Consider the following 22,935-nt stretch of genomic DNA (forward strand, 5'->3'; position numbering starts at 1 on the left):
ACACAGATTCCTAGTCCCTACCCTGGGGTAGCAGGATCAGAATCTCTAGGGTTAGGGGATGGGAATGTGACACTTGAAAAATGGTCACAAAGGACTCTGGCCAAATTCTGAAAAACAACTCCAAAGTAGGTGCTCAATAAATATTTATGGAATGAATGAACAAAATGGGAAAGTTAGGCCGGAAATCAAGATCTCAGGTACGTCCTTCCTCAAACACCTCCCATTGCAGTGGAAACAGTCCCATTATTGGGTGGGCCCAAGCAGCGCCTTGCGAGCCCCCTCAGAGCCACTTGGTAATTAGTAAAATGACTCATACATGGGCATGGTTAACTTCAGACCCTCTGGAAGAGTAAACAATTCCTCTTAACCAGATGCCAAGTCCACCTGTCTCCCCCACTGGAAAAGGGAGTGCAAACCCCTCAACTGGCAAACACCACATTTTAAATGCGTGGTAATCTTTTTCAAAAATCACTATTTTGATGTTTTAGCATTTGAGACACACAGAAGCTGGGCCTTACACCGGGGGCAGACTTCTCTATTAGATGCAATAAGCACGGTGCCCCGGGCCCACACTACTTTCAGGGACTCGCACAAATGCTTTGATTCTGTTTAAAATCAGAAGATAAATTCTAATATACGATAATCTAGTCTAGTTATTTTCAATTTTATGCCAACATCGTCATACAATCTAATTTCGTTTGTTGTTTTTTTTTTTTTTTATTAAAAAGCGCCCCAGGAAGGCAAGAGTGCCCAGGGCCCGCGGAAGTCACGAGGCAGCCCTGCTCGCCCACGGCTCTGCGCCCAGGTGCGGGACCTCTTACCTGGCAGGCGTTGTACAGGAGCTGGTGTTCAAACTTCTTGATCCCAAGAATGTTCTGGAACATCTCGTAGAGCTGCTCCTTGCTCAGGATCAGCTCGGAGGCGGCACTGGCCGTCATGCGGGCCTGCTGCTTCCTGGGGTCCTCCTCCCCGCGGTAGATGGCGTCGAACTTGGCCATCCAGGAGCTCAGCACCGTCTCCTTGCTGAGCCCGTCGATCTCGGGCAGGCTGCGCACCCGCTTCTCGATGTGCTTCTTGAAGACCTCCCGCGAGTCGTTGGCCGAGCAGCCGCCGCTCTGCACCATGCGGGCCACGCGGTCGCTCTTCAGGAACACCTGGGCAAGAGGACAGCGGAGCCCGTTAGCGGCGGCCGGGAGGCCCCGGGCCCTGGGGCCGACGCCCTCGCCTGCACCCGGGGGCCCGCGGGCTTCGCCTCCCGCCCACCGCCCCCGGCTGTGTGGACGCGACTGACGCGCCTCTGGTTGTGTGTGTCCATCGGTACAATGAGAGGCAGAGCAGCACCTACCGGCTTGTTCGCGGGATTAAAGGAGACCGTACTATCAAGAGCGGCAGCAGATTGCGGTGGAACGAGCACCCGCGCCTGGGTGCCCTCTCTGCCCCTTGGGCGGAGTGCGAATTTTGGCAAGTTAACCTCTCTGTGCCTTGGATTCCTTACTTATAAATGGGGAGAATAGTAGTACCTACATCACAGGCATTTTAAAATGAGGATTAAATGAGTTGATACACAAGAAGCACTTAAAAGAGTGCATGGGGTGCTGGTGTAGTTCCGTGGCTGAGCACTGGCTTCCCTTGCATGAGGTCCCAGGTTCGATCCCTGGGCCAGATACCTATAAAATAAAAGAGTGCCTGGTTCACATGAAATGCCATATGAATTTTTAAAAATTCTTTCCTTTTATTTTTTTAATGTTACATATAATTTTTGTTATTATTATTACATGTTCCATATTTGATATAGTGTTGGGCACACAGCACTTAAATGTGAACCATTATTTGTATATCATTTTATCCTCTCAATACTGATCACGATTGGAATTTTAAAAGTATTAGGTACATATTTGCTGAATGTCTGTCTCCCTTCCTGAAATGTGAACTCCACACAGGCACATTTCAAGTCCTCCGTGCTCCCACACAATCTCATCGGTACCTAGGACAGGGCCTGGCACGTGGGAAAGGAATGAACAAAGGTCGGTCTACTCAGTTCATTTTGTAGATGGGAAAACCAAAGCTCCAGAGAGAAGGATGTTCTCTTGGTAATTCAAACTGACCAACTACAAACACATGTTATTTTTATTCCACCCAGGTTCCTTCCTCCCCCGGGGAGCTCACTTGTTTGGTGGAGAACTTTGTCTCCACAGTAGAGAAGCCTTGGTTTGTTTTGCTGGTGCTACATGGGTCCTGGGACTGTGCCATCTATTAAAAACATTTCACTTTTGCTCCGGTGCCCACCACTGAAAGCTCACACAAGCTACATGGTTCTGGAGGATAGTACAACGTAGGGAAGCTGCTGCTTCCTATTCACAGAGGGGAAACATCTGACACTTTTGAGCTGTGTCCTGGTTACACTTCAGAAGGTTCACAAATATCCTTCAGGAGACAGAGAAAATGTTCAGATTTGCCCTGTCGGATTTCAGAAGATGCCCTTGTTGGCCATGAGACAGCATTTCTTGGGGGCATCTCATTGCATCATACTTCAGCACAGAATCTTTCCCGGGAGAGGAGATGTTAGAAAGGTGGACCCATTTGTTATGGATTTAATGAACTAATTTAGAAAGGGGGGCTAAGGGTTTGCTTCACAGGCCAGAGGCCATGGCCCTCTCCTCTGTATCTGAAATCCGGTTCTCGGTTGAATTGATACCTTAGAGTCCATTTAAAAATCAATTATAGAAAAAGAGTATCAAATGAATCCTCAGGCCTTATGAGCCTCAATAAGCTAAAGAATTCACTTGAAACCTGTTATGCTTAATGCAGAAAGTTTCTCCATCTAACAAACACATTATTTGTCTAGTTATAGGTCTAGATCTCAAAAAGATAAAAAGATTTTTTAAAAAATCAAAGTTTTGAGGCAAATTGAGGAAGTTTCTAGAGACAGTGTTATACTGTGGCAAGAGCTATAAACTATGGTCCCATGCCAGCTATTCCACTAACTTGCTGTGTGACCTTGGGTAAGTTACCTCCCTTCTTTGATTTTCCAGTTCCTTGCCTGTACCTAAGGGAGTTGAGCTTAGAGTAAGTGTAGGGTTTGGGGGTTGTCCTTCTAGCTCTGGGGTTTATACTTATCTTTGTGAAACCATCCACCCTTTCTATGGGCTCTCACTGGGTGGAAGGCACTGTGCCAGGTGCCAGAGATACAGGGGTGAGCAAAACAGATGCAGACCCAGCCCTCATAGAATGGAGCAACGTCATCCTAACAATCCCCTACAAATACAATTGTGATCTGGAACAGGGGTTATCCAGGGAACTTCAGGGGACCATGAGCGCCTAGAGCCAGGAATCTATTCTCTAGTGTAGTCTGTGCTAAGGAAAACTTTCCTGGAGGAAAATGCTCTTGAAAAATATATGGGGGAAACGGACTTTGGCCCAGTGGTTAGGGCGTCCGTCTACCACATGGGAGGTCCGCGGTTCAAGCCCCGGGCCTCCTTGACCCGTGTGGAGCTGGCCATGCACAGTGCTGATGCGCGCAAGGAGTGCTGTGCCACACAGGGGTGTCCCCCGCGTAGGGGAGCCCCACGCACAAGGAGTGCACCCATAAGGAGAGCCGCCCAGAGCGAAGGAGGGAGCAGCCTGCCGAGGAATGGCGCCGCCCACACTTCCCGTGCCGCTGACGACAACAGAAGCGGACAAAGAAATAAGACGCAGCAAAAAGACATAGAGAACAGACAACCGGGGGAGGGGAGGGGAATTAAATAAATAAAAATAAATCTTTAAAAAAAAAAAAAGAAAAATATATGAAAGATGGATAGGGAAAGAGTATTTCAGACGGAAGGAACAATAGGTGTAAAGACCCCGAGTGTCTGCAGAAATGAAGAGAAGGCAGCATGGCTGTGGCACCGAGGGGCTGATTTGGCTTGTACAAGATGGATAGCAAGGGGGGCAGAATGCCAAGGGCATGGGGTCTACATTAAGGATGTGGATCTTCATTTAAGGGCACTGGGCAGCCATTGAAGCTTTTAAACTGGGAAAGGGCGTAATCAAGTTTGCATTCTCTGGCAACAGAGAACCAACTTGAAATGGTCTAACAGAGAAGGTAAGAAAGTCAGTTGGGAGGCACTGGCCAGGGTGCAGTGATGATGGGCTGGCGTTGAAAGGAGTTGATTCTTTGTTGTGAGATTTCATGCACTTAAAAGGCCACTTGGAAACATTCAATCAATAATGAAACCATGCTGGTCTCCCCATCTGTCCGTAGCAGTGTCCCACAAACCTATGGCAGACCCCAGTTATAAACTCTCAGCACCATATTTCATTCTCCCAAAGCCCTTCCATAGCTGTCATTTGATAATTGTTTCTGCAACTGTTTGGTTATTGAGTATCCAGCAAGATTATATGTTTTCAGAAGGCTGCTTTTTCTTATTACTTATTCCTAGTGCCTAAGATAGTACATAGTTGGTACGTAGTAAATATTTGTTGAATCAGTGAATGAACAAGAACAAATCAGACTCCTCTGGAAGAGACTCTATTAAATGAGACTGTTGGATGGGGGCAAGAAGGTACAGGGGAAACCAGCAAGGAAATATCTTGGTTTCTCAAAATAATTGACTTTGGCTAGATTTTCCAAGGGATCTGATAAGAGGGGGTAAGAAATGAGAATGTTGGCACACAGGATGTGCCCTGGACAAATTGCTTTGCACCGTCCCTCCCTTTGTGCTTAGTAACCACTCAATAAATATTGGTTGAATCATTAGATGGATGACCTTAGACAAGTCACTTAACCTCCATCAACCTCACTCTCCATCACCGTCACACGGGGTTAATGCAGACAGCCTTCTTCAATGAACAGCAAGCAGAGAGGACTTTGAAAAGTGGAGAGTGCCATCTGTACAGAGGTAAGATGTGACTGCCAGGCCCCAAGAAAACAGGAAGATGAGTGGAATGTCGAGGGTGTGGAGGAGGAGGCTGAAGACTGAGGAGACAGGAAGGACAAAGTGCCAAAAGGAGGCAAGGCAGCCATGGGGAGAGAGGGTGGTAGCAGGAGACTGATTTTCCAGACACATCATCTGTCTTGCTTCTTAGTGTGTCAGAATGAAAGTGGGGCCCTGGGCCAGCTTCATAAAACTACCCTCGAGACATTTTGCTGGGAGCTCTATATGGATCCTTCTCTCCCTCCTTCCCTCCTCTGCTCCCCTCCCTCCTTCCCTACCCCCTCCCTTCCTCCCCCCCCCCCCTGCTTTTTAGTGGCTGTCTCAAGAGACTTAAACCCCAGGCATAGTTCTATGTGGGCACATCCATAAATCTTCCCATACTCTTCTGCCAACTTTTAGACAGGTCATAATGGGAGACGGAAGATAAACAAATAAATACGGAATTGTGAAGGGCAGTCAGTTCAGCGACTGGACGCATCCATCAACCTTCCCTCCATCAGCAGGGTCAAGCAACATCAAGGTTGTTTTAGAAACACACAAACACATCAGGACTTGGTGGCTGTGCTTGTTACAGGGTGAAGATGACCCAGCCCCCGCACTTCCATTCTGACAGATTCTTTGCTGCTTTCCAAAGCTTGTCATTCTAACATAAAAAAGAAGACGACCTAGATGTTAGAGTAAATAAGATAAAAAACAACAACCGTACAAATCTGGTTCCTATTAATAAATGGCACATAACTACTAGGACACAGTAAGACCTTGCAGTCAGAAGCATGAGTCTGGTGCCAGAACACCTGGGTTCAAATCCTGGGGCTACCACTTGCTAGCTCTGTTCCCTGGGCAAGCTACATATTATTTCTGGGTTTTGGTTTCCTCACCTTCAAAATGGGGATAGTAACAAGTCTACCTTGTAGATTTTTGGTGAGGATTCAATGAGATAATGCATATGGATTAGTTAGCATGGTGCCTGCTTCAAAGAAAGAATGCAATAAAAGCTGGCTGTTGTTTTTTAACGGGCTATCACACAGCCTTAAAAAAAAAAGATACATCTTTTTCCATTAGTATCAGGATGTCCATGACACATTGTTAAGCCAGAGATTTTCCATGGCAGAGGGAAGGTGGGGTTGGAGGAGAGGTGCATGTCCCTGGATTGAGGTCACTGTGGGTGATAAGACATTTTACCAATGAGACTATGTTGTATATGTGACTTCTGTAGAGGTAGGAAGGTGATTGGAACCACTATGCTCAACAAAAGCAGGTTATTAATGTTTTATAGTACTTTCCCACCTGTGGTGGCTTGGCGCTATCTATACCCCAGAAAAACACGCTGTTAAACTCCATCCATTCTCGTGGGTGGGAACCCATTGCACGCAGGACCTTCTGATGAGGCTACCTCAGTGAAGGTGTGGCCCATCTCCATCAGTCTGCGTCTTACTGCTATTACTGGAATCCTTTCTAAGCAGAATGGAATTCAGATGGAGCGAGAAAGCCACTGCAGGCAGCCAGAAGCTGAAATTCAATGGAATCTTGAAGAGAAACAGGGGGCATGTGGATTGCCATGTGACAGAGGAGCTGAGGACCAAGGATTCCTGGCCCCCACCCCCAAATGCCACAGTCTTTGGGAAGAAAACATCGCTTGATGGTGCCTTGATTTGGACTTCTTCCCAGCCTCACACTGAGCAAATACATTCCCATTGTTTAACCCGATCCATGTCATGGTATTTGCTTGAGCAGCCCGGAAAATTAAAACACCATCTTAACATAGAAAGCAAAGAGCTATCTTTAAGTGTATTGACACATTTTAAATATCTGAAAAGATATATTTTAAAAGTTAATAGGAGTTGTCTAGGGTGACAGGCTCACAGGTATATTTTTTTACCACTTTAATTTAGAATTTTTCCCTACACTGTCTGATTTATTTTTATAATTGTAATGTTTGCCTTCTAGTACTTCTATCCAGCAGATGGGCACCACGGTTCTCCCTTCTTCCCTTAATATATGAATAATGACACATTGCCAGATGCTAGATTTAGAGGGAGGTTTTATACATACATATGATATATATCATTTAATATTGACAAAAATTTTTCAAGGAAACTCCAATTATAGATGAAGAAATTGAAGTTCAGACTTGACCAACACCCATCAACTTCACCACTCCCTCTGTCTTCTCCTCACCTGGTTTTCTCGACAAGAATGGATGCTCTCACTCTTCTCCTAGGGATATATCTATTTTAAGGTCGTTGAGTAATTATAATGGTTTTGCTTATTGGAAAATATAACATTTTATTTCTGAAAAATATCTGGGTAAGGCTTGACTTACGCTTTTCTTAGATTAAAAAAATAAGTAGGGAAATGGACTTGGCCCAGTGGTTAGGGCGTCCGTCTACCACATAGGAGGTCCACAGTTCAAACCCCCGGGCCTCCTTGACCCGTGCGGAGCTGGCCCATGCGCAGTGCTGATGCGTGCAAGGAGTGCCTTGCCACGCAGGGGTGTCCCCCGCGTAGGGGAGTCCCACGCGCAAGGAGTGCGCCCCAAAAGGAGAGCTGCCCAGTGCGAAAGAAAGTGCAGGCTGCCCAGGAATGGCGCCGCCCACACTTCCCGAGCCGCTGACGACAACAGAAGCGGACAAAGAAACAAGACACAGCAAATAGACACAGAAAACAGACAACCGGGGGAGGGGGGAGGAATTAAAAATAAATAAATAAATCTTAAAAAAAAAAAAGTAAAGGATAAGGAAAATATGTCACTCTGTGTAGAGAATACCTGCAGTCTTTACTTGCCCGCCACCCTTCCCCTTTAATAAGAATATCTCAGTGTTTCTTCAGATAACTCCTTTTACCTTGATTGGAGTTATCAGTCATGGGACCTTGTCCATCTTTAGCCAGGTGGTGGGTTGCAACCGACGTGAGCCTGGCCAACAAGACCTCCCCCTGGGAATCAGATTCTGAGGGGAGTGGCATGAGAATGGAATGGGGCTGGAGTGGACTCATACCAGCGATTGGGTGACTATTAGATCCTGCTACCCAGCCCCAAAACCAAACAGCCCTCGTTTCCGTCTTTTCTGAAGCCCGATGGTTTGCTTTAGTCATCATCATCCATAGTCTGTTTCTGTTGCTAGCAATAGAAGAATTCTGTCTGACACAACATTCAAAGTTAGTTTTGACAAAAATCAAACAGACCCTTTGTCACCGGTGATCAACTCAAAAAAAAAAAAAGAAAAAAAAGAAAAAGCTTCTAAACTCAAGGGTAGCAGTTTTACTGGCTGAAGCCCATTTATTAGCTGTGGGGTCCTACAATGATTGTGCATACATCTTCCACCATATTCTACTTCTTCACGTCCCACCAAATCCCCCATGACTCCTTCCAGGAAGGATCTGACTGAGGAAAGGTTTGGAAAGCTGTTCTTCTACCTCTTGGTTCTGATGGCAGGACCAGCATATGAAGAAACCAACGATAAGCCTGAGAAAGGGGGTGGAGCGTCAGGATGGGGTCGGAGGGCATATATTTTAGACATTCCTCTTACAAGAGCTATAAGAAAAGGTGGGGGCCATGGAGAGATGGGTGGGGTTCCCTGTGTCTAAGGACCACAGATGTGGGAGCCCCAGGGAGCTCCTTAGAATACCCGCCCGAGCCGCCAGCCAGCAAAGCCATGGCTGAAGAGATTAAAGGATTAATCTGCCCTCCTGCTTGATCCACTCTGACAATCAGGGCCACAGGAAAGGATAAAATAAACCTGCATGCTCTCGAAAGTCTAAGAGACTTGGGGCTCCCTGTGTCCGCCCCCAGCTCAGGCCCAGGCCTCGCCAGCTGGCCCTGAATGCTTGCCGGCTCGGTTCCGAAGGGGCGGGGTAGGCACAGATGGTGAAAAGGAAAGCAACCCCTCCACTCTTATTATTTTTTAAAATGCTCCTTACTATTCTAGCACGCTGACACACGGTTATTACCTTGGCAAAACAAGGCTAGTGCCTAAAACTGGTTTTTTTTAGTACAGGGATCTTAGAACTTGGAGTGGGGGGGGGGGTTGCACTATTTATTTTTGAAATTTATTACAGTTGGTAAACTGTATGTGAAGTGCTGTATGGTGTGGGGAGATGGCGCGCATGTGTACATGCTCAAGGGAAGGAGGGGGTGGAGAGAGTTGGAAAGAGGATATCTGTTGGTTTTGCCGGCCTCGCATACATTCCTCCTTCTGTTAAAAGCACCCTGGGAGCAGATGTGGCTCAAGCATTTGAGTGTCTGCTTCCCACATTGGAGGTTCCGAGTTTGGCCCTTGGTGCTTCCTAAAAACAAAAAAAAACATACAACAAGCAAACAAATGAAAAAACTAACTCAGGGGAGCTGAGGTTGCTCAGGGGTTGAGTGCTGGCTGCTCACATATGAGGTCCCGGGTTCAATCCCTGGCTCCAGTAACTCAAAAAAACAACTGATTTTATATTGGGAGATGATTGCACCTTCAGTGCAAATAGTTCAAGCAAGGCAGACTCTGTGCTCAGATTCCAGAGGTGACATTTATCCTAGGCCTGATACCCCAATCTATTTCACTCCTACTACTGTGATTGGTTCAAGAAGAGACACACGGCTCATGCCAGTCCAACCAGATTCACCCTGGACCTTTAACTCATACTGTCAGCAAAGAGGAGCTCTCTTTGCTCCTAGGGATGCTAAATTGGTAGGACGTAACCTGGAGTTGCTAGGGTCCTTCACATGGAGAGAACTTGCCCAAGAATGAAGCCATTACAGGCGAAAGACAAGATGTGGAGGGGAAAAAATGCCCATCCTTCATCTTTGGAGTCTCTGGATCCATCCATACCTGAAGCTAGAAAGACTCCTGGACTATTAAGTTACTTGAGCAAATCTCTCTCTCTCCCCCTCTCTCTGTGGTTTAAGCCACTTTGAACTAGTGTCTGTCACTTGCTATACAAAGAGTCCTGGCCAAGGAATTGGACCCTCGAGTAGGTCAAAGGAAGGGATACTAGCTTCTCTACCACCCAAGAATGAAGGGAAAGGGAGAGGAGGAGAAGAAACTAACTTGGGGACTCTTCCAAGTCAAGGGCTGACCCCCTTGACGGGACCCTGGAATTACAAGATTAGACACCCCTGGAAGACTGAATCTCAAGACTCTCTGAAGCTCTGCTAATGTATATAGTACTTAAATAATTCATATCCCACATTCTTTTGTATGCTACACAAATCTTAACATTAAGTAGTCATTAATTTCTCAACTCCTATGATCTCAACAGACTAAAGAGCAACTCTTTCAAATAAACTGGCCACTATAGGGGAAATATGAGGATTCCTATAGATATAATGGCAATTTCCAGAGGCTCATTAGTACGTTGATGACTATTAATTTTCAAGCTTAATTAATAGAAATGGCAATTTCTTTTAATTTACTTCATTAGTCAAATGAGCTTTCTAATTAAGATTTACAATCTACAAATTTATAGACTCTTGTGAATGACTCTAAACTATTGATAAGGCTCTGCCTGATCTGACAAGGGCTCTCTTATTACTCCCCCACGGGTTTTCAGAACTTGAGAAAGGGGGGGGGAAATTGGCAGTTTCTAGGCAGATTCTTCACTTAAAGCTCTTCATATTATTTACTGCTGTATATCACTATTATTCCAAATTTCACTTCTACTCCCCATTGAACTCAATCAAAAATTGCCACATCAGATTAAGCAGCAAGTTCAACACTCTGTGGCAACCCCAAATCTAAATTTGGAGAAAGATAAAAATGAACTCAACTTCCAATACAGATCTGAATGGAAATTTCATTGAGGGAATGGTGTATGAAATGATCAAGCAAACATCACAGAGACAAACAGTTTTTTACTACTCTACACTAATTAGCAAACTAATCAATAATAATCAATAATATTTTCACTTGATCGTTGACTGATCTAATTGCAGTCTGCCATTTACTGTTTGCATGAAAGAAGCAAGTGCTTTAGCAAGTGGGAAGGAGAGTTCACTGAATCAGGATTTCTCCCCCAAGTTTCAGTCAACTAACAATGGACTGGATTGCCCAAATGGGCAGAACAAGCATGCTCTTAGAGCATCAGCAAAGCAGGAGCACCAAAAATTTTGTTTGGAAATAATTAGCTATCTAGTAAATAAAAGGAAAGGAGAAAGAAAAGCAGTGGAGCAATTTCATGGGAAACGTAGATTTTTTTGTGAATTGTCTTCTACTTATTTAACAGTGTGTTGTTATTCTGAATTGCATAAGAAGGGATGCCATAAGCTTTTCAGTGCTTTGAGCTGGTTTTCAATGGTTAATTATCAGGATTAAGCTGGCCTTGACAAAAGAGAATACGTTAGGACATGGGACTCCAAATACAGAAACTATATAAGGGCGCACACTGAAATAGAGTAATATAATGTTAAATATCTTTTAATGACCAAATAATCATTCTTGAGCATATAAATTCCAAATGATAGGAGATAAAGAAAATACGCATGTCAGGAGAAAATTGTAAGTAGAAAGGTCTGACACATCTGCTTCGTTATTGATGTACAAACAATGGCAAAGATCCAAGGTGAATGTACACATTAAAAAAGAATACTTAAAAATTTTTTAAATTCTTGTAGAATTGCAAACCTACTTTACTGATAAATAAACCCTGGAGGTGTAGAGTTGAGAATTGCCTGTGATATATACTTAGGACATAGTCACTCCTTTGTAGGTTTTCTCTAGGGAACAATAGTACCTTTTAGATGGCATTCTAACCTCCAGAAAAGAAGCTTTAACACCATTCTAATAAAAATAAAAATAACAAGGAAGTTAGTTAAGGCACCATTCTTTCAGGGTGCTAGTATCCTTTAGAAAGGGTATGAGTGGTGGGAAAATACTCTGTTCAGATAGTAGCTTGTGCCATTTGAACTGCTGCATAATTGACTTGACCTTTCTGAGCCTCAGTCCCTTTACTGAGCCATCAATAAAAATGGGAAGAATAGTAGGACCCAGCTCATAAGGCTGCTGTGAAGGATCAACAATCACAAGTAAACATCTCAGCCTATTGCGTGATATAAACATCAGCTGATAAACTGATAGTAGCTTCTATTTACAGTTTTCTCCAAAGCAAAATGCCATTATTCCTTTCAATTACTTTGGTTCTTTTCTAGAGCAGCCAGTCACCAGCTGCTTCGTCCCAGGGCAATGGTCTTGGGAAGGCGTGGGCTATTGCTGCCATCGGCCAGCAGCTCAGATTCCCCGGGCCTCGGGCTCGGGCATCTTGGCATTCTGCTGCCTGATGAGCCTTACCTCATAATAACTCTGGACAGCGTTCATGAAGGCTTCGTCTGCCACGATCTGGGTTTCACCATTGAGGAACGCCTGAAACCGGTCCTTGACTGTCTGCAGCTGCTGTTTGCTGATCTGTAAGAAGCAGAGAAGGAGGGCACAGTGAGGGCTTGTTCCAGATCAGGCTGCATGTTCCCTGAAGATGTGCAGACCAGGGGTGGGCTGCAGCCAGCTTGTACAGGTTTATGAGAGCTGACTTAAATTTGTAGGAATCTTATGGGTCGGTTGTTAAATATAGCCATTATTAAGAGTCAAATAATATAAAATTACAGTTAAATAAAGCTAGATACTAAAAACAAAGGCAAGAGATCCTCCAATCCCATTGCTTCCTGATTATCTTACCACCTTAACTTAGCTGTGCCATTGATATTATTTACGTTTATTGTATTTGTATGGTGGAAGTGATAATACAGTTGTGCTGTTGCATATCTCTTCTTAATCCCACATTCAATGACATCTCGCTCGCAGCTTGGTATCAGCCAACATGGGAATATTTACACCTTGGAAACTGGCAAATGCTACATAGAAGGGTTTTTGTGGTTTTTCTTTGAGAGCTGGTTGTACATTTAATACCCATCACGCCACTGCACTGGCCCCTTAGGTGATCTGGAATAATCCACTAAGTGCAGGTTGAGGATGTGTACAAGCTTCCCAGCTTTACTGCCTTTGCTACGTCCATGACATAGGATGCATGATGATGACAGATGGGGCCTTCTTCCACGAGGTAGCATAGATAATTTGGGCAATGGGTTATGTGCAATTCCCTGGCATATGAACCCACCCCCACGACCTCGCCATCTCCCTCCCCCACCTCTTATTTGGCTGTGCCCTGCTCTCCTTCAGTCTCAGTGTGAGCAGCACTAACCCCTAGTCTAGGTGGGCCCTCCAACGATGTGATTCCACAACCCACTGTTTTAACTACTTGCTGGTTATGAAATTTGTTAGATGACCTCTCTTTCCTTGCCATCTTCTCCATCACTGTTTCCCCGGAACTAGCTTACTTGAGTGCCTTACATATCACAAATGCTCAACAAGTGCTTGTCACACAAACGAAAGCATGAAGTGTAAAATAACATATTATTTTAGGATATTCGTAAATCAGTTCTAATTTATGTAAAAGAAATCTCAAAACTTTTATAAAAAGTAATACTTTGTAATTGATAATGGGACACTGTATCTAAGAACTGCTCACAATAGAGAGAGAAAGAAGAACTTCATTCCAGGTCACAGTTCTGTTGGTCACTGTGTCATCTTGAAAGAGCCAATTATATTCTCTGAATTGGTGGAAAGCTAAGACCTTTGCCAGAAGAGGGCTGGGTTTAAATAAATGCTATCTTATACTTAGTTTACTCACCCAGAAAATGTTGATAATTCTAATTACCCCTGCCTCAAGATGGGTATGGCTATTTAATACCATAATATATGATTTTTAAAGAATCATGAGTTGCTATATAAATTTAAAGTGCTTTTATTATTAGAATCAATACAAGACTTGCTGGTAGAAAATAAAGTTTAAAGCTATAGGAGACTCAAAACTGACGAGTTTTAATTCAATCAAGAAAAATCAAAACAAAATAAAACAGTATTTTGAGAATGGACATAGATGGGAGCAGAGAGCTTTAGCTAAATTTGGTAACTCTGGGAGAAGTGGGGGAATGGTGTTTCAGTGGCAGATATAAAGAGGTTATCAGATTCATGTCCATTACCTCTAGAGTATGATTGTTCAATGTGTACCTCAAGTGTAGCTTAAAATTGTCTAGTAGCCACATTCCAAAAAGTAAAAGATACAGGTGAAATGAATGTTAACATACCTTTTTCAACCCAATATATCCCAAATATTATCATTCCAATATGTAATAATAAAAATTATTAATGAGATATTTTACATTCTCTTTTTATACTGTTTCAAAATCCAGTGTATTTTATACTTAGAGCACATCTTTTTCTCACTCAGTTTTTGTGTTGTTTTTTTTTCCTTTTTCTTTTTTTCTTTTTTCTTTTTGGGATTGAACCCAGGACCTCATACATGGGAAGCAGGTGCTCAACCACCAGGCTACATCAATTTCCCAATGAGAGTCCATTTTTTCGTTTTTTATTATCTTTTTTTAAAAAGATACATTGATCACACAAAATGTTACATTAAAAAATATAAGAGATTCCTATATATCCCCACTCCCCAAACCCCCCCGCCCCCACTCCTCCCACATCAACAACCTCTTTCATCAGTGTGGCACATTCATTGCATTTGATGAATACATTTTGGAGCACTGCTACACAGCATGGATTATAGATTACATGGTAGTTTACAATCTCTCCCAGTCCCAGGGATCAAAGCTGGAACCTTTTACATGGGAAGCAGACATTCAATCCCTCGAGCTATATAGTCACTCCTGCTTAGAGCACATCTTAATTCAGAATAACCATAATGCAAGTGTTCGATAGCCACAGTGGCTTGTGGCTACCATACTGGGCAGCGCAGGCCTGGAGCACAGAAAGAAGTCACTTCTAAGCTGCTCAAGCTTTCCTTTTCTGACCCAGGGATACACGTATTGGTGGAGTTGTACAGAAAATCATAGTTACTTTGTTTGTGCTTGAAAGCACTTAAAATGAAGTATGAGGCAGCAATGGATTTGCTCATAAAAATGACAACACAGCATGAATTTCTTTAAGCAGTCTTCCTTTAACTGGCCTAAATCACACATCCTTACAGTGCCATAGCAGCTGAGGCTTCTCACAGAATTCCTTGCTCAGAACCCTTCCAAAGCTGGTTAATACTAGCTCTGCTTGATTTGGGGGGTTAGATGGGGTGATGGAGAAAGAGAAGGAAGGAAAGCCAGTGAATCCTAGTTTTGACTTAAATTCCCAAGTAACTGAGATAAAATTAGGGGCACACCATCTGAATGACCAAGATTGATTGTCCACCCTAGCCAAATCCATTCTCTCTCTAATCTTTAGTTAAGTAAGCATGGTGCTCATTTACCCAAGAAATATGAACAGAGCATCTGCACTCCGCCCAGCCTCATGCCAGGTCCTGAGAGTACAGTGGTCAAAAAAATGTACCCAATACCCGATTCCACACACCCTTCTGGCCTCTGTGGAATCCAAAGAAATGGGAGGTTGTCCTCAAGGACCTTGTAGACTAGATGGAAAGGGAAAATAAAACTCAGAAAACAGTGCACCAAACTATGTTTTAAGATGTCAGAGTTGGGAAATGACAGAATATAAAACTCTTGAATGAGGAATGATTTTCAGGAATATTAACTTCAATCAAGTTCAGAGAACACATATCACAAAGCCACACAATACAGCACACACTTCCCTCGACACATCAAGCACTTAGCAGGAGATTAGGCAGCACAGATTCTGCTAGCAGGCAGCCTGGGTTTTGCTGCCTGCCAGTTCAGATTCACTATTTTTCCCACCATAAATTAAGCAAGCATAGTGTTTATTTAGGCAGCTCACTGGGGAAATGGATAACCTCACTGTACCTCACTGTTTTCATCTATAAAATGGGGTTAATACTTATCTCATGGGATTGTTATGAGAATTAACTGGGTTAAGTAAAATATCGCAGAAACTGGCACTGGATAAGTGCTCAATAAATACTAGCTATGGAATTATTAATTCTCATCTCTGGGTCTTACACACAGTCCTCTCTAGAATGCTTTCCTGTGGGAATATTCCAAATGTATTTTCCAAACTTCAGGGCAGGTGCTCCTTCCCAGGCACCCCAGATGGAGTAAGCTACTTCCTCAGCACTTTATCCACCCCCCAAGTGACCATGTATAAAAAGCTACTGTGAAGAAGTTATTTATTGAAACACCAGTGTTCAGAGGCAGGCTCATGAGGCAGGAGTTGAGAACCCACACCTGAGACCAGAAGGATCTGGGTTCAAGTCCTGACTGTACCACTCATTTCCAAGCTGTGTGACTTGGGTCAGTTACTTCCCCTAAGCCTTGGCTCCTTCCGTAAAAAATGGGGGTCATAAGACCTACCTCCCAAGGTTGTGGAAAGATTAAATGGAAATGGGATAATGTACCCAAAGATCTTTACACACTGCTTGGCACTGAAGAAGAGTCAAACAATATGGCACAGACCATAAACTAAGTGGCCCTAAGGCCTGCTTGATATGGTCCTGTTTTTTTCTTGTGCCACTTTGTTCTTCACTTACTCTATCCATTCCTAAAGACTTTTTTTCCTTCTCTTTCTCAAATGAGGCCAAACTTTTTGAGAGCCCTTATACTTGCTGGTGCCCCTGCCTGCGATGCTTTCTCCTGGAGCTCCCCATGCTGCCACCTTTTCACCCTTAGGGTTCAGCCCACCCAGCACCTCCCATGAAGAGCCCCCCTGACTACTCTGTCTGAAGCAGTCCTCCAAGCCAATCCCTATCACACTGCCCTGGACCCTGTGACTTCCTTTCACAGCTCTTATCAGTGAGCATGTATCTTCTAGACAGTAAATGTATTTAATTGAATATAACATGCATCTATAAAAAATACAAGTCATAAACAAGAATTTTCATACGGTGATCTTTTCCATATAACCTCTCCTATTAAGATAAAGGACACCGCCAGCACCCCAGAAGCCCCCACATGGCCCCAAAGTCATTGCCGCACCCCAGTGGCGACTACTGGTCTGGCTTCTACAATGATAGGTTTTGCCTGGTTGTGAACTTGATGTCCATGGGATCAGACAGCATTTCTTTATTTACGTTTGGATTCTTTCCTTCAGCATTACATTTAAGAGATTCATTCATGTGGTTGAGCTAGCAATAGTTTGTTTATCCTCGTTGTCGAGTAGTATTCCGTTGTATGACTCTACTACAATTTATCCATTATCCCATTGATGGACATTTGGCCTCTTCTTTTTGTCTTTCAAAAATTGGGTTTAATTTTCATGATCTAGTACAAAAAATATATCTACTAGAACTATGTCAGAGGGACCTGTGAGGTAAAATGACCAAGGCACAATCTTAATTCTCCAGTTTCTTACAATTTGGTCAGTGACGGCATTTTTAAAAAATTTTATATTCCTTAGCATCCCTTTGCTGACCATTCGAGTGAAAAAAATCTCACTTTGAACACAGCATAAACAGCCAGTCTAAGGACTAATCAGTCAGAGAGAGTTTATTTCGGGGTAAAAGTTAAATAGTCTAGATCGGATTTGACCTTGGAGGTGACCTTGCAAGAACAAACTGAAATAATTGGCCCAGAGTAGCTGACGGTACAACTCTAAATAGACAAACAGGCTTTTCTGGGCCGCTTACAAACAGGGCCCTCTTAAAATAGAAGTCCATCTAATAGCAGCCAAAATATATAGAAACTACTGTGTATTGGTTGGAATTCAGAATTGAAATAATGAGTCCCAAAAGCAGAACACCTGAGAAGATGAAAGGCAATTATTGCAGAAGAAAGTGCGGCAGTAATGTTTGCTAGAACTGCTCAAGCATTCTTGGTTCAGTCCACCTCATTAAGCAAGGCCTGAAAATTCCCACTGCATTTCAGGCAGTTTATGATTTTCTTCAGCGTTCTGGAGAAGTAAGAAATGGGGTCTACGCTGAAAAAAAAAACCCGCATGTGTTAAGTGCTAGTCTCAGGGGAGATCACGTTGATGTTAGAGTGAGTTCAGGTCAAATCCTGCCTTTAATGTAAGCCCCTGGGCAAATAGTCCATATTGATTTTCTCCTTTGTAAATTAAGGATAAGCTTATCTACTTCATAGGCTTTGTATGATGACTAGATGAAATAATATATATATAAATTATTAATATATATTTAGCATCTGGCATAGAGTAAGGACTCAATAATAAAACAAACGATAATAGGAATAAGAATTATTATTTAGTTTTCCTTCTCCCTTTCATTGCTCTTTTTCCTTCCTTCAATGCCCTCTTCCCCTTGTTCAGTCTTTTGAAGTTACATTGGACTAGCATTCTCTATCCTCTTCTTCCTTGGTCTTCCCAATATACAGACTGGAAAGCCTGATACTCCTTTTCCCAGTCTCCACTGCAACCATGGGTGTCCAACGGACAGAGGCAGAGAGCAGTTGAAGATCATCTGAGAAGGCTTTGTTAAGTGTGCTAGAAAGGAGAACACGTGGTGGTGCAGCCCTTCCCTTCCCATTGCCCCCTTCTTCTTCTGAGAATTCAGATACCTTGTCTAGAACTGTGGTCCCTAGCTTGTGACCTTGAAGGGAAGGCCAACAGCATCACAGAGATGTTGGCCCTCCCATTTTTGAATCGCTGGACAAATGTGTACCCCTTCTGGCCTCCCTATTTGTGAGAAGAACAATGAATCCCTATTTGTTCAAGCCCCTGTATGTTTTCTGTTATTTGCAGCCAACTGCTTCTCTAATGGATGCATGAGACTTTCTCTGGTATCAAAGGAAGCATACTTACCAGGGTGCCCACTGGTTAACATTCCTCCTATCACAACAGCAGTTTCGTTAATTTATAATTTAGACCCTGCTGTGTTCCCTGCTGCTTCTAAAAGGATTAGAGGCAGCTCTCAGTATGCCTCAATACAGGGCAGTCCAAAAATAAAGTCACAAAGAGCTAAAAGAAATGGAAAAGTAAATAGTTTCATTTGGCCAAAGCCCAGATTAAAAAGACCAGCACAGCAACATATGCAATCGCCCAACCCCCAAATACCATCCTGGGTCTTATGAGGTTTAATACTGAATTTACCAGTTGCAACTATTTCTAAGAGAAAAGCTGAAAAAACATCAGAATGCAACCTATTCATAAATTATAGAAGAGTCTTTAACATCTCACACACTGTTACCATGAGCTTCACCGAAACTGATTTAGATAAGAACCTTGTCCTGGCAGTCATAAACAGTAGCAGAGGCTACAATTCACCAGCAGTCACTCTTCAAGCTGCTAGGGTATTTGGAGGAACATGGAGATCTCGACTGGTTGTTCTAATGGTCTCCATTCAGGATCCAGAATGGCAGAAAGAAGAAATATTAAAACACAGCTATTAACTATAGTCCATATATTATGTTAATTGTATTTTTCCCATGCAGCATTATATTCTTACAATCTTGTAATAGTGATGTACATTTGTTCTAGTTCGTAGAAGAACATTCTTGTATTTGTACTATTAACCACAATCCTCACCTACTTCTGTGTTTACTATGTTATTCAGTTCCTAAATTATTCTCTAGCTTTCTTTTAGTCAACATTTATAATCCCTTTCAGCCATAATCTCATGTATAAACCAACCATGTTAGTTATACTAACTATACTGTGTTACTATCAACTCTGTGCATTTCCACTTCTACAGTCAAGCTAATTAAAAATTCTACATACATTAAGTATCATTACCCCTTCTCAGCTCTCATCCTATCTTCTAGTAACCTACAGTCTAGGTTTTAAGTCCATGTGTTTATTCTTCATATTTAGTACATATTAGTGAGACCACACAATATTTGCCCTTTTGTGTCTTTCTTACTTCTCTCATCATAATGTCCTCAAGGTTTATCCAAGTTACCATATGTGTCCCAATTTCATTTCTTCTTACAGCAGCATAGTATTCCATCATATATAAATACACATTTTGTTTACCCATTTATCAGTTGACAGACACTTGGGTTAGTTCCATTTTTTTGACAATTGTAAATAACACCATTATGAACATCAGTGTGCAAATGTCTGTTTGCATCACTCTTTTCAGTTCTTCTGGATATAGTCCTAGTAGAGGATTGCCAGATCATATTGCAATTCTATATTTAGCTTTCTGAGAAAATGCCAAACTGTCTTCCACAGAGGTTGTATCATTCTACATTCACATCAATGGTGAAGGAGTACCTATTTCTCCACATCCTTTCCAGCACTTCTTTTTTAATTTAAAAAGGCCATTCTGGGAAGCAGACATGTCTCAACTGATAGAGCATCCATCTATCATATCATATGGAGGGTCCAGGGTTCGATCCCCAGGGCCTCCTGGTCCATGTGGTAAGCTGGCCCATGCGCAGTGCTGCTGCGCGCAAGGAGTGCCATGCTGTGCAGGAATGCCCACAATGTAGGGGTGTCCAATGCTCAAGGAATGCACCCCACAAGGAGAGACATCCCATGTGAAAAAAGCCCAGCCCACCCAGGAGTGGCGCTGCACACATGGAGAGTTGATGCAGCAAGATGATGCAACAAAAAAGAGACGCAGTTTCCCAGTGCCACAGGATAATGCAAGCAGATGCAGAAAAAACACACAGCGAATGGACACAGAGGGCAGACAACAGAGGGAAGGGGAGAGAAATAAATGAAATAAATTGTAAAAAAAAAAAAGTCATTCTGTGAATGTGAGATGATATCTCATTGTAGTCTTGATTTGCATTTCTCTATTAGCTAGTGATATTGATATTTTTTTCATGTGCTTTTTCATCATTTGTATTACCTCTTTGGAGAAATGTCTATTTAAATCTTTGGCCCATTTTTAATTGGATTGCTTGCTCTTTTGTTGTTGAGTTGTATGATCTCTTTATAGAGAACGGAAATCAAACAATTATCAGATACGTGTTTTCCAAATATTTTCTTCGGTTGAGTGGGCTGCCTTTTCATCTTCTACACAAAGTCCTTTGAAGCAAAAAAAGTGCTTAACTTTGAGGAGGTCCCATTTTTATCTGATTTTTTTTTTCCATTGCTTGTGCTTTCAGTGTAAAGTTTAAGAAGCCACCACCTACCACCAGGTATTAAAGATGCTTCCTTATATTTTCTTCTAGGGGTTTTATGATTCTAGCTTTTTCAGTTAGATCTTTGATCCATTTTGAGTAATTTTTGTGTAAGGTATAAAACAGGGGTCCTCTTTCTTTCTGTTGGATATGGATATCCAGTTCTCACAGCACCATTTGTTGAATAGACTCTTCTTCCCAGCTAGGTGGGCTTGACAGCTTTGTCAAAAATCACTTAACCGTAGATGGGAAGGTCTGTTTCTGAACCATTGGTTCAGTTCCATTGGTCTATATGTCTATCTTTATGCCAGTGCCATGCTGTTTTTACCATGTAGCTAAGTAATATGATATAAAGCCCGTAAGTGAGAGTCCTCCAACTTTATTCTTCCTTTTAAAGATGTTTCTAGCTATTCAGGGCCTCTTACTCCTCCAAATAAATTTGATAATTGGGTTTTCCATTTCTTTAGAAAAGGCCATTGGAATCTTTCTTGGGATTGCATTGAATCTGTACATAAGTTTGGGCAGAATTGACGTTTCATCTTCCAATCCATGAACACAGAATATTCTGTTTAATTAGGTCTTCTCTGATTTCTTTTAGCAATGCATTGTAGTTTTCTGAATATAAGTGCTTTACATCCTTGGTTATGTTTCTTCCTAAATAATTGATTCTTTTAGTCATTATTGTAAATGGAATTTTTTTCTGGACTTCCTCCTCAGATTGGTCATTATTAGTATATAGAAACACTACTGATTTTGTAGTGTATCCTGCCACTCTGTTGAACTCATTAGCTCTAGTAGCTCTGTTGTGGATTTTTCAGGATTTTCTATGCATAGATTCATGTCATCTGCAAATAGCAAAAGTTTTACTTCTTCCTTTCCAATTTGGGCGTCTTTTATTTCTTTTTCTTGCCTGATTGCTCTAGATAAAACCTCTGGCAATATATTGAACAGTGGTGACAGTGGGCATCCTTGTCTTGTCCCGATCTCAAGGGAGCAGCTTCCAGTCTTCCATCCCCGAGTACAATGTTTGCTGTGGGTTTTGATATATGCCCTTTATCGTGTTCAGAAAATTTTCTTCAATTCCTATTTTTTGGAGTATTTTTGTCAAGAAAGGATTCTGTATTTTGTCAAATGCCTTTTCTTCATCAATCAAGAGGATCATGTGATTTTTCTTCTTTGATTTATTAATGTGGTATATTATGCTGATTGATTTTCTTATGTTGAACCACCCTTACATGCCTGGTATAAAACCCACTGATCATGATGAATAATTATTTTCATGTGTTGTTGGATTTGATTAGTGAATATTTTGTTGAGGACTTTCGCATCTGTATTCATTAGGAAAATGGGTCTGTCATTTTCTTTTTTCATAATATCTTTAGGTGGCGGACTTGGCCCAGTGGTTAGGGCGTCCGTCTACCACATGGGAGGTCCGCGGTTCAAACCCTGGGCCTCCTTGACCTGTGTGGAGCTGGCCCGTGCACAGTGCTGATATGCGCAAGGAGTGCCGTGCCATGCAGGGGTGTCCCCCGCGTAGGGGAGCCCCACGCGCAAGGAGTGTGCCCTGTAAGGAGAGCCGCTCAGAGCAAAAGAAAGTGCAGCCTGCCCAGGAATGATGCTGCACACACGGAGAGCGACACAACAAGATGACGCAACAAAAAGAAACACAGATTCCCGTGCCGCTGACAACAACAGAAGCGGACAAAGAAGACACAGCAAATAGACACAGAGAACAGACAACTGGGGTGGGGGGGGAGGGGAGAGAAATAAATAAATAAATAAATAAATCTTTGAAAAATAATAATATCTTTATCGGGCTTTGGTATTAGTGTGATATTGGTTTCATAGAATGAGTTTGGCAGTGATGTATCCTGTCCAATTTCTTGGAAGCGTCTGAATAAGATTCATATTAAATCTTCTTTGAATGCTTGGTAGAATTCACCTGTGAAAGCATGTGGTCCTAGACTTTTCATTTTGGGGAGTTATTTGATAATTGTTTCCATCTATTTACTTGCGGTTGCTTTGTTGAGGTCTTCTATTTCTTAT

At 42.5% G+C, this 22,935-nt stretch overlaps 1 protein-coding gene across 9 annotated transcripts in view; it reads right to left on the reverse strand.

Annotated features, from left to right (window-relative positions):
• The window catches only part of CADPS (calcium dependent secretion activator), a 488,130-nt gene that overhangs the window by 373,425 nt on the left and 91,770 nt on the right, over window positions 1-22,935 (reverse strand). For all 9 annotated transcript variants that reach the window (XM_058288916.2, XM_058288912.2, XM_058288909.2 and 6 more), the window contains exons 2-3: window positions 12,185-12,298; window positions 822-1,154 (exon numbers count right to left, since the gene is read on the reverse strand). In XM_058288916.2, coding sequence (XP_058144899.1) covers window positions 822-1,154; window positions 12,185-12,298 — 447 coding nt within the window. The remainder of the gene's footprint in view (window positions 1-821; window positions 1,155-12,184; window positions 12,299-22,935) is intronic.

The sequence above is a fragment of the Dasypus novemcinctus genome, chromosome 26 (assembly GCF_030445035.2).
Source record: "Dasypus novemcinctus isolate mDasNov1 chromosome 26, mDasNov1.1.hap2, whole genome shotgun sequence".
NCBI lineage: Eukaryota > Metazoa > Chordata > Mammalia > Cingulata > Dasypodidae > Dasypus > Dasypus novemcinctus.